This window comes from Schistocerca piceifrons, chromosome 7, assembly GCF_021461385.2.
Source record: "Schistocerca piceifrons isolate TAMUIC-IGC-003096 chromosome 7, iqSchPice1.1, whole genome shotgun sequence".
Lineage (NCBI taxonomy): Eukaryota > Metazoa > Arthropoda > Insecta > Orthoptera > Acrididae > Schistocerca > Schistocerca piceifrons.
The window spans coordinates 578,283,804-578,301,051 of NC_060144.1; the positions used below are offsets into that span (position 1 = coordinate 578,283,804).

The window sequence follows — 17,248 nt, forward strand, 5'->3', positions numbered from 1 at the left end:
AGACGCGAAATTCAACCGACAGGAATAAGATGCTATGATATGCAAATGATTAGCTTTTCAGAGCACTGACACACGGTTGGTGCCGGTGGGGACACCTACAACGTGCTTACATGAGGAAAGTTTCCAACCGATTTCTCATACACAAACAGCAATTGACCGGCGTTGCCTGGTGAAACGTTGTTGAGATGCCTCGTGTAAGGAGGAGAGATGCGTACCATCACGTTTCCGACTTTGATAAAGGTCGGATTGTAGCCTATCGCGATTGCAGTTTATCGTATCCCGACATTGCTGCTCGCGTTGGTCGAGATCCAATGACTGTTAGCATGATATGGAAGGTAATACGGAACGCCGTGCTGGATCCCAACGGCCTCGTATCACTAGCCGTCGAGATGACAGGCATCTTATCCGCATGGCCGTAACGGATCGTGGAGCCACGTCTCGATCCCTGAGTCAACAGATGGGGACGTTTGCACAGCATGTACTATCAGCTCGGAAACCCTTCACGCTGCATCACAGACAGGAGCGCCGGCGAGGGTGTACTCAACGACGAACCTGGTTGCACGAATGCAAAGCGTTATTATTCGGATGAATCCACATTCTGTTTACAGCATCATGATGGTCGCATCCGTGTTTGGCGACATCGCGGTGAATGCACTTTGGAAGCGTGTATTCATCATCGCCATACTGGTGTATCACCCGGCGTGATGGTATGGGGTGTCATTGGCTAAACGTCTCGTTCACCTCTTGTTCGCATTGACGGCACTTTTAACAGTGGACGTTACATTTCAGAAGTTTTACGACCCGTGGTTCTACCCTTCATTCCATCCCTGCGAAACCCTACATTGCAGCAGTATAATGCACGACCGCATGTTGCAGGTCCTGTACGGGCCTTCCCGGATACAGAAAATGTTCGACTGCTGCCTTGGCCAGCACATTCTCCAGATCTGTCACCAACTGAAAACGGCTGTTCAATGGTGGCCGAGCAACTGGCTCGTCACAATACGCCAGTCGCTACTCTTGATGAACTGTGTTATCGTGTTGGACCTGCATGGGCAGCTGTACCTGTACACGCCATCCAAGCTCTGTTTGACTCAATGCGCAGGCGTATCAAGGCCGTTATTATGGCCAGAGGTGGTTGTTCTGGGCAGTGATTTCTCAGGATGTATGCATCCAAATTGAGTTAAAATGTAATCAGATGTCAGTTCTGGTATAATATATTTGTCCAATGAATACCCGCTTATCATCTGCATTTCTTCTAGGTGCAGCAATTTTAATGGGCAGTAGTGTAGAGTACTTTTGTCACCACTTCCGACTTTATTTGAATATCCCTTATAGCACAAAGTGCGACAAAAGTCTAGGTATTGCATAGGTTGCAACCCTGAAACAACAGCTGCAAGTGTCGTTGTTGTTGCGACAGCTCGGCGCAGGTGCGCTACTGCGGCTTCCGGCCGGCCTCGCACGAGGTGCTGCGAGACACCGCGGTCCACACAGAGGTGCGCCGGCGCATCGCGCTCGTCTTCGGGCCGGAGCGCACGCGGCGCGTCTTCTGCCTGCTGGAGGGGTGCGTGTCGTGCGTGCTGCAGCACCTGCAGGCGGCCTGCCGCGGCGCGCCGGGACCCGTCGAGATGCGCCCGCACCGCGTCTTCGCCGGCTACGCTACTGACGTCATCGGCCGCTGCGCCTTCGGTGTCGAGTGTGGCGCCATCGACGACCCGAGCTCGCAGTTCCTGCGCATCGGCATGGAGGTACGAGCAGCGCCAGCGCTACTTGCTCCCGTTAACCAGTGGCAGTCGTCGTAGTACATGGGGATGAAGGTCTCCTATCGACCAGTAGCAGTTACGGAAGTATCAGCACATTGGGATGACATATGCCTGGACACACAACTACTAGCTCTCATTGACTGTAGCAGTAGTAGCATCATGCGAGTTCTAGCACATTGGGAAGAAAGTAAGCCTGGAGGCATCACTACTTGCACTTACAGATCAACAGGAATAGTAGCATTTACAGAAGTTTCAGCACCGCGAGATGATTTATGCCTGAACACACTACTATTTGGTTCATTGACCTGTAGCAGTACTAGTATTTATGGGTGTCTCAGGATATTGGTAAAGAGGCATGCCCGGAAACTTCACTACTTCCCCCTATCTATGAAGAGCAGTAGTAGCATTTACAGAAGCATCAGCACGGCGAGATGATGTATGCCTGAACTTAATACTACTTGACTCACTGACTGGTAGCAGTAGTAGTATTTGTGGATGTCTCAGGATATTGGTTTCCAGGCACTCCCGGAAGCTCCACTACTTGCCCTTAACTACCAGTATCAGTAGTAGCATTAACAGAGGCCTCAGCACTGCAAGATGATGTGTGACAGAACACACTACTACTTGACTCATTCACCAGTAGCAGTAGTAGTATTTATGGATGACTCAGGATATTGGTAAGGGGGCATGCCTGGAAGCTCCACTACTTGCTGTTATCTACCAATAGCATTAGTAGCATTTACAGAAGCCTCAGCACAGTGAGACGATGTGTGCGTGAGCACACTACTACTTGATTCATTGACCACTAGCAGTAGTAATATTTATGGATTTCTCAACATATTGGTAAGGAGACACGCCCGGAAGATCCATTACTTCCCCATATCCACCAACAGCAATAGTGGCATTTACATAGGCCTCAGTACAGCGAGATGATGTATGGCTGAACACACTGCTACTTGACTAATTGACCAGAAGCAGTGGTACTATTTACGGAAGTCCCAGCTTATTGGGAAGGAGGCATGCCTGGAGGCACCGCTACTTGCCATCATCAACCAGTAGCACTAGTAGCATTTACGGAAGTCTCAGCATATGTGGATGAGATGTACCAAGTTGCACCACTACCTGCCCTCATTATTCAGTACCAATAATAGCATCTGTGGAAGTCTCAGCACGTTGGGCTAAAGGGTGTCTCTAGGCGCCACTACTCTCCGTTATTACCTGTAGCCGTAGAATCACTTACTGTGTCTCAGCACACTGGAGTGGAGGTATGCCTTTAGCCATCACTACTCACTCTCACTGACCAGCAGCAGTTGTGGCATTTGTGAAGTTTCAGCACAGCAGGATGAGGGATGCCCACATGCACTACTGCAGCGCAAGATAAGGCACTGAGTATCTGAAACGTTGGTACATTGGTAATCGGTGTAAACGCCAAATTGTTGAACGCAACCATCCAAGCGTACATGCAATGTGCTGTACAGGTGTCAGATGTCAGTTTGTGGGAGAGAGATCCATTCCTGTTGCACTTGGTCAGTTAATACAGGGACCGTTAATGCTTCTTGTGGATGAAAATGAATTTGTCATTCATTGATGTGTCCCCTATGTGCTCGATTGGAGACAGATCTGGTGACTGAGATGCCAAGGCAACGTATCGACTCTCTGTAGAGGACGTTGAGTTACAACAACGGCGTGTGGGCGAGCTTTATCCTGTTGGAAAACAACTCTGGAAAGCTGTTCTTGAATGGAAGCTCAACAGGCTGAATCGCCAGACTGACAAATCGAGCAGTAACAGTAGTAGCATTTACGTAGGTCCTAGCACATTCGGATATACACTCCTGGAAAATGAAATAAGAACACCGTGAATTCATTGTCCCAGGAAGGGGGAACTTTATTGACACATTCCTGGGGTCAGATACATCACCTGATCACACTGACAGAACCACAGGCACATAGACACAGGCAACAGAGCATGCACAATGTCGGCACTAGTACAGCGTATATCCACCTTTCGCAGCAATGCAGGCTGCTATTCTCCCATGGAGACGATCGTAGAGATGCTGGATGTAGTCCTGTGGAACGGCTTGCCATGCCATTTCCACCTGGCGCCTCAGTTGGACCAGCGTTCGTGCTGGACGTGCAGACCGCGTGAGACGACGCTTCATCCAGTTCCAAACATGCTCAATGGGGGACAGATCCGGAGATCTTGCTGGCCAGGGTAGTTGACTTACACCTTCTAGAGCACGTTGGGTGGCACAGGATACATGCGGACGTGCATTGTCCTGTTGGAACAGCAAGTTCCCTTGCCGGTCTAGGAATGGTAGAACGATGGGTTCGATGACGGTTTGGATGTACCGTGCACTATTCAGTGTCCCCTCGACGATCACCAGTGGTGTACGGCCAGTGTAGGAGATCGCTCCCCACACCATGATGCCGGGTGTTGGCCCTGCGTGCCTCGGTCGTATGCAGTCCTGATTGTGGCGCTCACCTGCACGGCGCCAAACACGCACACGACCATCATTGGCACCAAGGCAGAAGCGACTCTCATCGCTGAAGACGACACGTCTCCATTCGTCCCTCCATTCACGCCTGTCGCGACACCACTGGAGGCGGGCTGCACGATGTTGGGGCGTGAGCGGAAGACGGCCTAACGGTTTGCGGGACCGTAGCCCAGCTTCATGGAGACGGTTGCGAATGGTCCTCGCCGATACCCCAGGAGCAACAGTGTCCCTAATTTGCTGGGAAGTGGCGGTGCGGTCCCCTACGGCACTGCGTAGGATCCTACGGTCTTGGCGTGCATCCGTGCGTCACTGCGGTCCGGTCCCAGGTCGACGGGCACGTGAACCTTCCGCCGACCACTGGCGACAACATCGATGTACTGTGGAGACCTCACGCCCCACGTGTTGAGCAATTCGGCGGTACGTCCACCCGGCCTCCCGCATGCCCACTATACGCCCTCGCTCAAAGTCCGTGAACTGCACATACGGTTCACGTCCACGCTGTCGCGGCATGCTACCAGTGTTAAAGACTGCGATGGAGCTCCGTATGCCACGGCAAACTGGCTGACACTGACGGCGGCGGTGCACAAATGCTGCGCAGCTAGCGCCATTCGACGGCCAACACCGCGGTTCCTGGTGTGTCCGCTGTGCCGTGCGTGTGATCATTGCTTGTACAGCCCTCTCGCAGTGTCCGGAGCAAGTATGGTGGGTCTGACACACCGGTGTCAATGTGTTCTTTTTTCCATTTCCAGGAGTGTATGTACACCTGGATGCACCGCTACTTGCTTTCATGGAGCTAGAGTAGTAGTCATGGTGGTACTACCCAAACAGTGGTGTGGAGGCAGCATAGTGTGGAGGCAGCATTACTTGGCCTCATTAACAAGTATCAGTAGTTATGGCAATTACAGAATGCTGGAAGGGAGGTACACACCCGTTTACGGCTCATTCCTTCTTAACAACCTCTATTAGAATTCTTAGTGGTCCTAACATATGCACATAATTATGCCCTAAGGCTAAGTGCCCTCACTAATTAGTAGCAAGTGTAATAGTAGTCGTGGACATTATCCTAATGGAGGAACATCCAGAGGCTACTTGTCATGATTAACCAGTAACAGTAGAATTAACTTTTCGAATTCTTGTACATTGGGATGGAGCTACACACAAGTCTACTCACCCTCATTATTCAGCAGAAGTACTAGTGTTTTTGATAGCTCTTGTGCATCAGGATGGAGGTTCATCTGTAGTCACCATTACTTACTCTAAGTAACCAGTAGTAATAGTAGTATTTTTAATACAACATTCCCTAGGCCCACGTAATATTGAGACACATACGTGTGCACCAAACCTATCTCTCAGAGAGAGAGAGACACTTTATAATTAATAATAAGTCAATCTAGAGATTCTGGACCCTTTCCTAATGAGCAACCCATAGGTGAATTCACCTTTGAGCTGCCAATTGTATTTAGAGCTTTATTGAATTATAATTGCATTTCAGATCCTTAAAAAATTCCGAGGAGAATGTATTTAACTCATTCTTGCAGCAGTGGGGGACAGTAATCTCAAACCGGACTGCAGCTGCTGCCAAACTGGGACAAGTAATTACTTTGCTGATAATGGATACAGTCTTTCAAAACTCTCCAGATTTTACATTCTTATTTCTCAAACAGGCGTAGGGAGACAACGAGGAACACTCTCCGACCACGGTATGAACTGAGACAGAGTCTGATAGAAGAAGACGGGTTCAGTACAGTTTTCAACAACCAGAAGTCATGGGTCCCCGCCCCTCCCAATCTTTGGCTGTGGCTCTAAGTTTTGGTGTCGGAAGCTTCCTAAACAATAGTAATTCCAACACTATAAAAGCGGAGCCAAACCACCCCATTCCCTTTAGCTTCGATTTGGAACCAGTACCGCCCCCAATACGCCAGTGCAAACACGTATGGCTCCAGGTGTTTCCTCCCTAGCAGAGGGCCGCAGTTTTCCTGGCCAGTACACTGAGCAGAACGCCATATCACTCACGTGCAAATGCACTTGTTCTTACTCAGATTGCAGGACTGCGTCACACTTCAGCCTAGAGCTGGCAGCGCAACAATGTGATAAGAAATCACATCACCCACCTGCCTTGCCACCTCGTTTAGTCTGTCATCGGGTTCTGTAGTCCCTCCAGCACAGGACCAGTCACGGTTTGCCAAACAGCACGCGAGACTGTGTCTGGGCTGCGAGCAGGTTGAGTCTCAGCTTTGCTCGGTCATTCTCGGAAGTACCCGGTACAGAGCGACATTTTAGTTAGTATTGTGGTGAGGCAGTTTTCGAACAGCCCAACTATCTTCGGTAGACTCGTGGTGTTAGTGCTGTTTACCCATCGTTGTATGTTTATGGTATGACGCTCACAAGTCTACGCATTCTAGCGGTCTAGCGTAAGACTCCTTTAAAACTGAATGGGAGTGACAGTAGAGAGGGACGAGATTTATCGATGTCTGTTATGCAGTCACATAAACAACAGGTGCTCTAGATTTCCTGTGAAAGGACATTACAGTGCCATGCAGAAAGATTTCAATGATTTAGATTACAATGAAAGAGTAAAAAACTGCGATTGTTAGATGGTACTTATTGCTCTGTACATCAAGAAGCCCTTTGTGATAAATTTTCAGATATTTAGCACGTGAAGAAATTGGTGGTACAAATAATAAAATTTCTGAAGTCACGTACGTTATTCCACTGTCAGATGCAACAGTTTTTGATGACACTGAACTAAGGACATAGAATCATTCTCTCTCTCTCTCTCTCTCTCTCTCTCTCTCTCTCTCTCTCTATATATATATATATATATATATATATATATATATATATATATGGTACGCCAAAACTTTCAGGAAACATTCCTCACACACAAAGAAAGAAAATATGATATGTGCACATGTGTGCAGAAACGCTTAATTTCCATGTTAGAGCTCATTTTATTACTCCTCTTCAATTCACATTAATCATGGAATGAAAACACACAACAACAGAACGTACCAGCGTGACTTCAAACACTTTGTTACAGGAAATGTTCAAAATGTCCTCTGTTAGCGAGGATACATGCTTCCACCCTCCGTCGCATGGAATCCCTGGTGCGCTGATGTAGCCTTGGAGAATGGCGGAATACGAGCACGAAGAGTCTCTACGTTTGGTACCGGGTTGCGGAGACAAGAGCTTTCAAACGCCCCCATTAATGAAAGTCAAGAGGGTTGAAGTCAGGAGAGCGTGGAGGCCATGGAATTTGTCCGCCTCTACCAATCCATCGGTCACCGAATCTGTTGTTGAGAAGCGTACGAACACATCGACTGAAATGTGCAGGGGCTCCATCGTGCATGAACCGCATGTTGTGTCGTACTTGTAAAGCCACATGTTCTAGCAGCACAGGTAGAGTATCCCGTATGAAATCATGATAACGTGCTCCATTGACCATAGGTGGAAGAACATGGGGCCCAATCAAGAAATCACCTACAATGCCTGCCCAAACGTTCACAGAAAATCTGTGTTGATGACGTGATTGCACAATCGCATGCGGATTCTCATCAGCCCACACATGTTGATTGTGAAAATTTACAATTTGATCACGTTGGAATGAAGCCTCATCCGTAAAGAGAACATTTGCACTGAAATGAGGATTGACACATTGTTGGATGAACCATTCGCAGAAGTGTACCCGTGGAGGCCAATCAGCTGCTGATAGTGCCTGCACACGCAGTACATGGTACGGAAACAACTGGTTCTCCCGTAGAACTCTCCATACAGTGATGTGGTCAATGCTACCTTGTACAGCAGCAAATTCTCTGACGCTGACATCAGGGTTATCGTCAATTGCACGAAGAATTGCCTCGTCCATTGCAGGTGTCCTCGTCGTTCTAGGTCTTCCCCAGTCGCGAGTCATAGGCTGGAATGTTCCGTGCTCCCTAAGACGCCGATCAATTGCTTCGAACGTCTTCCTGTCGGGACACCTTCGTTCTGGAAATCTGTCTCGATACAAACGTACCGCGCCACGGCTATTGCCCTGTGCTAATCCATACATCAAATGGGCATCTGCCAACTCTGCATTTGTAAACATTGCACTGACTGCAAAACCACGTTTGTGATGAACACTAACCTGTTGATGCTACATACTGATGTGCTTGATGCTAGTACTGTAGAGTAATGAGTCGCATGTCAACACAAACACGAAAGTCAACATTAACTTCCTTCAATTGGGCCAACTGGCGGTGAATCGAGGATGTACAGTACATACTGACGAAACTAAAATGGAAATTAAGCGTTTCCGGACACATGTCCACATAACATCTTTTCTTTATTCGTGTGTGAGGATGTTTCTTGAAAGTTTGGCCGTACCTTTTTGTAACACCATATATATATATATATATATATATATATATATATATATATATATGTGTGTGTGTGTGTGTGTGTGTGTGTGTGTGTGTGTGCGTGTGTGTGTGTGCGTGTGTGTGTGTGTTTTCAGTGATAGTAACACACACAGATATGCAGATATAAATATAATACAAAAATAAAGGATGTTAAAATACATGACGTCATTCAGTTACAAAATCTTCGAGGTGATAGCAGAACAGAAGCCAGCAAAATAGTAATACTAACAAAAACCAACGTTAGACAATGTGAAGAGGTTCTTAACAAATGTATTGAAGCTGTTAACGTAATTTTAAGGTAAGCTGTGGAAAAGTGCGATACATCTTATAAAAGATTTTACTGGGCTATGCCAATGTGCGAACTTCCCTAAAGTGCCGCTTAAGTTAATCACAGAAAATATTACATACGGTATACAACTGACATGAGAAATGATTCTGAGTATTAGTGAAACAGGCCGGAAAACTGGTGCCCGAAATCACCGTGAGCTTATGGTTACAGCAGACTCTGGCGTAACACAGAATTCTGATTAACAATTTAAAATGCCCATTTGGTGCTCAGAGTCCAATTGACCTCAAATATGACAAATTGATAAGACCATGTAGAATACCGGCTAAATGAGGAGGTACCAAGCGCGGCAAAGTCAGTGACAAGATTCGGTCACGCTTAAAATCTAACATTTGAACGAATTCAAGTTCTGCACGTAAAAATGCCAACTCTTGGTGGTGGAAGTGTAGGTAAGTTAAGTTACAGACTATGCTAAACTAAGATACAATACAGCTCCCACAAGTGGGTTGGAATACAAATTGTGAAAGAAACGGAAACAAAGAGTTGTGATATAAAAAGCGATAACAGGCATATTGAAATTATAATATATTGTAAAAAGTACTAAAAAATTTAAGACTTTATGAGGCCACTGTCTATTCCCAGTGTATGGGTATATCTGTAAATTTCCCAATAGGTGCAGTTTCTTTCATCTAGGTACTTTCATGTTTTATCGAATGTCTGTTATTTTATGCTTCGTATTTTTTGTATACAGTCCAAACACAGTTTTGTTTTGTGTATTAGTGTGCTCATAGGATCTAGTACTGACGGATAGTCTGGTCTGCACAGTACAATGTAAAGTTTGTTACAGTCCTCACACTCCAATTTGTATACTCAAAACCAAAACCTCTCCTTACTTCGTTTGCGTCTTAGCGCAATTTTAATATCCAAGTATTACATCTATTACAAGGTGGTTTCACATTGGGTTTTCGAAAACTGTGCTCAGTTTGGTCAGAGATTTTCCCTCCATATGTCATTTCCACATACTTCATTTCACCAGTATTTACTCTTACGTTTTTGGTAGTGGTTTCGACCTGTAAATGTCTTTTCTTATAGTCTTTATTAACTACTTCTCCGCTGTAGCCGTTAGCGACTGCAGTTTTGTTTCAAGATGATTAACTCTTTGTTTACATTGACCGAGTAAACAGAAAGTTTCAAGAGACTTTATATGGTAGCAAAGAAGAAACTCATATCTTCGGCGAGGCACGAATTAGCATTAATAATGACGTCGCAAGTTTGTTGGTGCCCCATTGATGCAAAAATTATGTTTACCATCTCGTTTACTACTTGTTACTTCTAAGAAATTTATGGCGTGATTTCGTTCGAATAGTAATGTAAATTTCATCTTGGGCAACATGCTATTTAGGTCAGCAATGAATCTCAGTTTAGGTTCCTTTGAGCAATATTAATAGATTATCAACGTACCTTCTATAATATATCCTTTCTCCTCCATTGCTATATGTATGTTAAAAAATTTATCCTCCAGATTGTTGACAAGAATTTTAGTTAATGTGTTTGCCAAACTGTAACTCATTGCCAGACCTTCTGCGTGGTAATCGATTTTATTATTAAATTCAGAATAATTTTAACTGAGAGACAAGTCAAGCAGTTCAATAAGCTTTATTATTTCGCCAATAAACATATTTAGTACTGATTAGGTTTTCTTTAACTATACTGACATATTCTTGTTTAGATATGTAACTGTTGAAGTTAGTTATGTCAAAAGACGCTAAGATACAATCTTTAGGGATTGTAGCATTAGAAACATATTATAATAGTTCATAACTGTCGTTTGCACTAGTACGGTTTGTCAAAGTGTATGAATCTCTCAATTTTTTATTTACTAATTATTCAGATTGTAATTTGGAGAAGTTCTGTTACCAATAACTGAACGTATAGATTTATTTTTTTAATAGTCTTAATTTGCGAATTTAACTGTGGCACAGTTACTTCCATCATGTTAATACTTTTCTTTTCTTTATCTGGGAAGAGGAAACTGGAACCATCGCTTTTCTTCTTTAGTGTATGTTCAAATGTAGGTGTGGGATTTTCTTTGACTTAAGTTGTAATAATGGTCACAGAGAAATTTTCAATTTTTGCTATGTAATCATGATCTTGGATACTATCGATTGCATTACCCTTGTTTACTTGCTTCTACAATGGCCTTAGCATCATGGAATTTGTCATTTACACATCTTAATATCAGTTCATCTTAATTTCATTAATGATAATATTTGACTTCATTTATTATGATTTCACTAATTTTTACAGCTACAATTGTTGCCTGATAATCACTCATTTTTGTCTCTTATGGAGCAATTTTCGTATCAATTACAATTTCCTTGAGTCCATTTCGTATGAAATTTTTCCCGGATATACACGATAAACCTTTCGATAATATTGCCTGTTGATCGTCTGAGAAAGGAATGTCACTGATGTTTACTACTCATTATGGAAATTTGTGCTTTACAGTTGGGATAGCGTCTGGTTTTTAATTAGAAATATGACAAATCTTTAATTCTTTTTTCATGCCTAATTTGAGTTGGTATTGAATGATTGTTGACACTGTTACAAACTGCTCGCCTCATATTGTGCAACTCAACTTTTATTAATTGATTTTTTTTAAATTTTTTGTAGTTTTGTAGCTATCCCTTTATCAGACTCTCTTTTCTGTAGCTCAAGTCATAAAATTTCAGACTTAGCCTTAATTTTTTTTTGCAACTAAAGTGGTGCTATTAATTTTCACTTTAGCATAGTTAGGAATTACATGCAACAGTGAACATCTCTTATTAAGAATTACGTGTAGACAATTTTTAACAATCTTCATTTGTAATTTAAAAAAACTTCTTCTCCTTTCTTCTGGATCGCTATTGTACTGTATTTACCCGACTTATTTCTATGCTTTATCTGATGTATTTGACAACTTTGTGCATTGCTGATACGGTTATGGCTGTGAGGGGAACGTTATTTAGGTCTATGACGGTGGAGCGCTTCCTTGTATGTAATACTTTTAATTTCACAATTTACCGTTATGTTGTCAATGGCAAGATGGCAATATGCCACAGGTAGGGGCTCTTAATTCACGTGTCAGACGTTATGGATAACAGAATTAATGTTGTTCCTAAATTACATATGATAATGACACTGAAGAGCCAAAGAAACTGGTACACCTGACTAATATCATGTAGCGCCCCCACGAGCACGCAGAAGTGCCGCAACATAACATGGCACGGACTCGACTAATGTCTGGAGTAGTGCTTGAGGGAACTGACACCATCAGTCCTGCATGGCTGTCCATAAATCCGTAAGACTACGAGGGGGTGGAGATCTCTTCTGAACAGCGCGTTGCAGGACATGTTCAATAACGTTAATGTCTGGGGAGTTTGGTGGCCAGCGAAAGTGTTTAAACTCAAAAGAGTGTTCCTGGAGCCGCTCTGTATCTATTGTGGTCGTGTGGGGTGTGGCATTATCTTGCTGGAATTGCCCAAGTCCGTCGGAATCACAATGGACATGAATGGATGCAGTTGATCAAACAGGATGCTCACGTACGTGTTACCTGTCAGAGTCGTATCTCGACATACCAGGGGTCCCATATCACTCCAACTGCACACGGCCACACCATTACACAGCCTCCACCAGCTTGAACTGCCCCCTCCAGAGATACAGGGCCGTTGGGCTCATGAGGTTGCCTCCATAGCCGTACACATCCATCAGCTTGACACAATTTGAATCGAGACTCGCCCGACCAGCCAACATGGTTCCAGTCATCAACATCCAATGTCGGTGTTGACGGGCCCAGGTGAGGCGAAAAGCGTTGTGTCATGCAGTCATCAAGGGCACACGAGTGGGCCTTCAGTTCCGAAAGCCTAATCGACCATGTTTCGTTGAATGTTTAGCACGCTGACACTTGTTGACGGCCCAGCATTGAAATCTGCAACAATTTGCGGAAGGGTTGCACTTCTGTCACTTTGAACGATTCTCTTCAGTAGTCGTTGGTCCCGTTCTTGCAGGATCTTTTTCTGGGCGGCGCCATGTCGGAGATTTGACGTTTTATCTGATTCCTGATGTTCACGGCACACTCTGGAATATCTCCACTTCATCGCTACCTCGGATATGCTGCGTCCCATCGCTCGTGCACGGACTGTAACGCCTCGTTCGAACTCAGATTTTGATAAACTGCCACTGTAGCAGCAGTAACCGACCTAACAACTGCACCAGACACTTGTTTCCTTATACAGGCGTTGCCGATCGCAGAGCCTTATTGTGCCTGATTACATATCTCTTTATTTGAATACACATGCCTATACCAGGCGCTTCAGTGTATAAACCCTGTAACAAATTTGTAACACAAATCTGAAGATGGCAATCTAACATTGCTGAAACTAGTATTATCCGGTGTACTTAACATCTCTATGATACATTTATGGCTTAAATTTAAGTGTAGTATTGCATGGGAGTGTCTCTTCTGTGAGTTTAGATACATGTTTTCAGTTGACGGGTGGCAGTTTGACACACGTATATGATGATATGAAGATGTCACTATAACTTTGCTGAAACTACACCACTGGCTATTAAAACTGCTGCACCAAGAAGAAATGTAGATGATAAACGGGTATTCATTGGACAAATATGTTGTACTAGAACTGACATGTGATTACATTTTCACGCAATATGGGTGCGTAGATCCTGAGAAATCAGCACCCAGAACAACCACCTCTGGCCTTAATAACGGCCTTGATACACCTGGGCATTGAGTCAAACAGAGCTTGGATGTCGTGTACAGGTACAGCTGCCCGTGCAGCTTCAACACGATACCACAGTTCATCGAGAGTAGTGACTGGCGTATTGTGACGGCCAGTTGCTCGGCCACCATTGACCAGACGTTCTCAATTGGTGAGAGATCTGGAGTATGTGCTGACCAGGGCAGCAGTCGAACATTTTCTGTATCCAGAAAGGACTATACACGACTTGCAACATGCGGTCGTGCATTATCGTGCTGAAATGTAGGGTTTCGCAGGGATCGAATGAAGGGTAGAGCCACTGGTCGTAACACATCTGAAATGTCACGTCCACTGCTCAAAGTGCCGTCAATACGAACACGAGGTGACGGAGACGTGTAACCAATGTGCGTTCACGACGATGTCGCCAAACACGGATGCGACCATCATGATGCTGTAAACAGAACCTGTATTCATCCGAAAAAATTACGTTTTGCCATTCGGGCGCCCAGGTTTGTCGTTTACACCATCGCAGGCGTTCCTGTCTGTGATGCAGCGTCAGTGGTAACCGCAGCCATGGTCTCCGAGCTGATAGTGCATGCTGCTGCAAAAGTCGTTCAACTGTTCGTGCAGATGGTTGTCGTCTTGCAAACGGCCCTATCTCTTGATTCAGGGATCGAGACTTGGCTGCACGATCCGTTACAGCAATGCGGATAAGATGCCTGTCATCTCGACTGCTAGTGATACGAGGCCATTTGGATCCAGCACGGCGTTCCGTATAACCCTCTTGAACCCACCGATCCCATATTCTGCTAACAGTCATTGGATCTCGACCAGCGCAGGTAGCAATGTCGCGGTACGATGAACCGCAATCGCGATAGGCTACAATGCGACTTTTATCAAAGTTGGGAACGAGATGGTACGCATTCCTCCTCCTTACACGAGGCATCACAACAAGGTTTCACCAGGCAACGCCGGTCAACAGCTGCTTGTGTATGAGAAATCGGTTGGAAACTTTCCTCATGTCAGCACGTTGTAGGTGTCGCCACCGGCGCCAACCTTGTGTGAATGCTCTGAAAACTAATTATTTGCATATCACAGCGTCTGTAACACGTCATCTTCGTGGTGTAGCAGTTTTAATGGCCAGTAGTGTAGTTATCAGGATGTGTATGAAATGCGATCTGGGCAGTAGACCTTCTACTTGGGAAGCCTTTATTGTACATTAATGTCTGTGTTTCTTCTCTCTGAACGTGAATTCTTCCCCGCCTCTCCTGACCTCGCCGCTATTCGCCAGGTGTCGCAGCCCTCTCGCTGGGACCCTCTGCTGCCGTGCCTGCGGCCGCTGCTGCTACCCCTGCGGTACCTGCTTCCGCGCTGCACCATCATCTCGGAGGGCCATCAGCTGTTCCAGCGGCTCTTCCGCGAGACCGTGCAGCACCGCGAGCGGCACGGCATCCAGTGCGATGACGTCATCCAGCTGCTGCTGCAGATCAAGAATGGCGGACTCGTGTCGCCGTGCAGCAGTCCGGCCCGTAAGTTGTTCTTACTGAGTCCTCTAGCGCTAAGCCTCCCCCCCCCCCCACATGATCCACATGGTTTCCACACCACCACTTATCACCGTCCCGTTCGTACAACTGACTCACAAAAATACGCAGGTCTGCTGAAAAGTAATGACTCCATGTTTTTTATTCTGTTCTCAGTATCGGTTAAGACATAGATGTCATGCTTTGTACTCATCTGGGGAATTCAGATATCCAGAAATGGAATGGAATGTTCGATATACGTTACATCATTAAATTAGATTGACCCAATAACTACGAGATCCTAGTGCGTGGGAAATATGTTACGAAGAATTTTAGAACATGTTTTTTGCTCGAGTATCATGTCGTTTTTGGAAACCCAGAATCTACTATGTAGGAATCAACATAGATTCCGGAAACAGCGATCGTGTGGGACCCAACTCGCTTTATTTGTTCATGAGACCCAGAAAATATTAGATACAGGCTCCCAGGTAGATGCTATTTTTCTTGACTTCCGGAAGGCGTTCGATACAGTTCCGCACTGTCGCCTGATAAACAAAGTAAGAGCCTACGGAATATCAGACCAGCTGTGTGGCTGGATTGAAGAGTTTTTAGCAAACAGAACACAGTATGTTGTTATCAATGGAGAGACGTCTACAGACGTCAAAGTAACCTCTGGCGTGCCACAGGGGAGTGTTATGGGACCATTGCTTTTCACAATATATATAAATGACCTAGTAGATAGTGTCGGAAGTTCCATGCGGCTTTTCGCGGATGATGCTGTAGTATACAGAGAAGTTGCAGCATTAGAAAATTGTAGCGAAATGCAGGAAGATCTGCAGCGGATAGGCACTTGGTGCAGGGAGTGGCAACTGACCCTTAACATAGACAAATGTAATGTATTGCGAATACATAGAAAGAAGGATCCTTTATTGTATGATTATATGATAGCGGAACAAACACTGGTAGCAGTTACTTCTGTAAAATATCTGGGAGTATGCATGCGGAACGATTTGAAGTGGAATGATCATATAAAATTAATTGTTGGTAAGGCGGGTACCAGGTTGAGATTCATTGGGAGAGTCCTTAGAAAATGTAGTCCATCAACAAAGGAGGTGGCTTATAAAACACTCGTGCGACCTATACTTGAGTATTGCTCATCAGTGTGGGATCCGTACCAGATCGGTTTGACGGAGGAGATAGAGAAGATCCAAAGAAGAGCGACGCGTTTCGTCACAGGGTTATTTGGTAACCGTCATAGCGTTACGGAGATGTTTAATAAACTCAAGTGGCAGACTCTGCAAGAGAGGCGCTCTGCATCGCGGTGTAGCTTGCTCGCCAGGTTTCGAGAGGGTGCGTTTCTGGATGAGGTATCGAATATATTGCTTCCCCCTACTTATACCTCCCGAGGAGATCACGAATGTAAAATTAGAGAGATTAGAGCGCGCACGGAGGCTTTCAGACAGTCGTTCTTCCCGCGAACGATACGCGACTGGAACAGGAAAGGGAGGTAATGACAGTGGCACGTACAGTGCCCTCCGCCACACACCGTTGGGTGGCTTGCGGAGTATAAATGTAGATGTAGACGTAGATGAACAAAAAGGAATGTATATTTACAGGAAAATTAGCGTATGTAGATTTTATATCCGAATATCCAGATGGAAAGAATCCTAAAATTTCCTCAGTAATGGTCGTCACAGATGTGGTATAAGCTAAGAATCCGAATACAATTCCACTTGCTACATGCTCATTAACATTAATATTTCCATGAATATCTATATAGCAGAATGCTTAATAAATTAGTAGGGTTGCTGTAGTGTAGATCGTAAAACACAATAGGGTACAGGACTTCGGTATATAAACTGTTGGTCTCCGGATTTGCAGATGTCGAAATGTGCTGCAGATTTCAATTATGTGTTCTTAACAATATAACGTGTGCTAATATATTCGTCGCTGGTGTTCAGTCAAGAAAGCCATGTTCTAAAAATCATCGACAGCTGCTAAGAGATTGCTCATTTGCGGATTCCGTCTTGATT

At 45.0% G+C, this 17,248-nt stretch overlaps 1 protein-coding gene across 1 annotated transcript in view; it reads left to right on the forward strand.

Moving 5' to 3' along the window:
• LOC124709090 (probable cytochrome P450 6a13) overlaps window positions 1-17,248 on the forward strand; it is a 110,564-nt gene that overhangs the window by 38,618 nt on the left and 54,698 nt on the right. Inside the window, exons 2-3 of the mRNA XM_047240737.1 lie at window positions 1,418-1,745; window positions 14,987-15,224. Of these exons, the coding sequence (XP_047096693.1) occupies window positions 1,418-1,745; window positions 14,987-15,224 (566 nt within the window). The remainder of the gene's footprint in view (window positions 1-1,417; window positions 1,746-14,986; window positions 15,225-17,248) is intronic.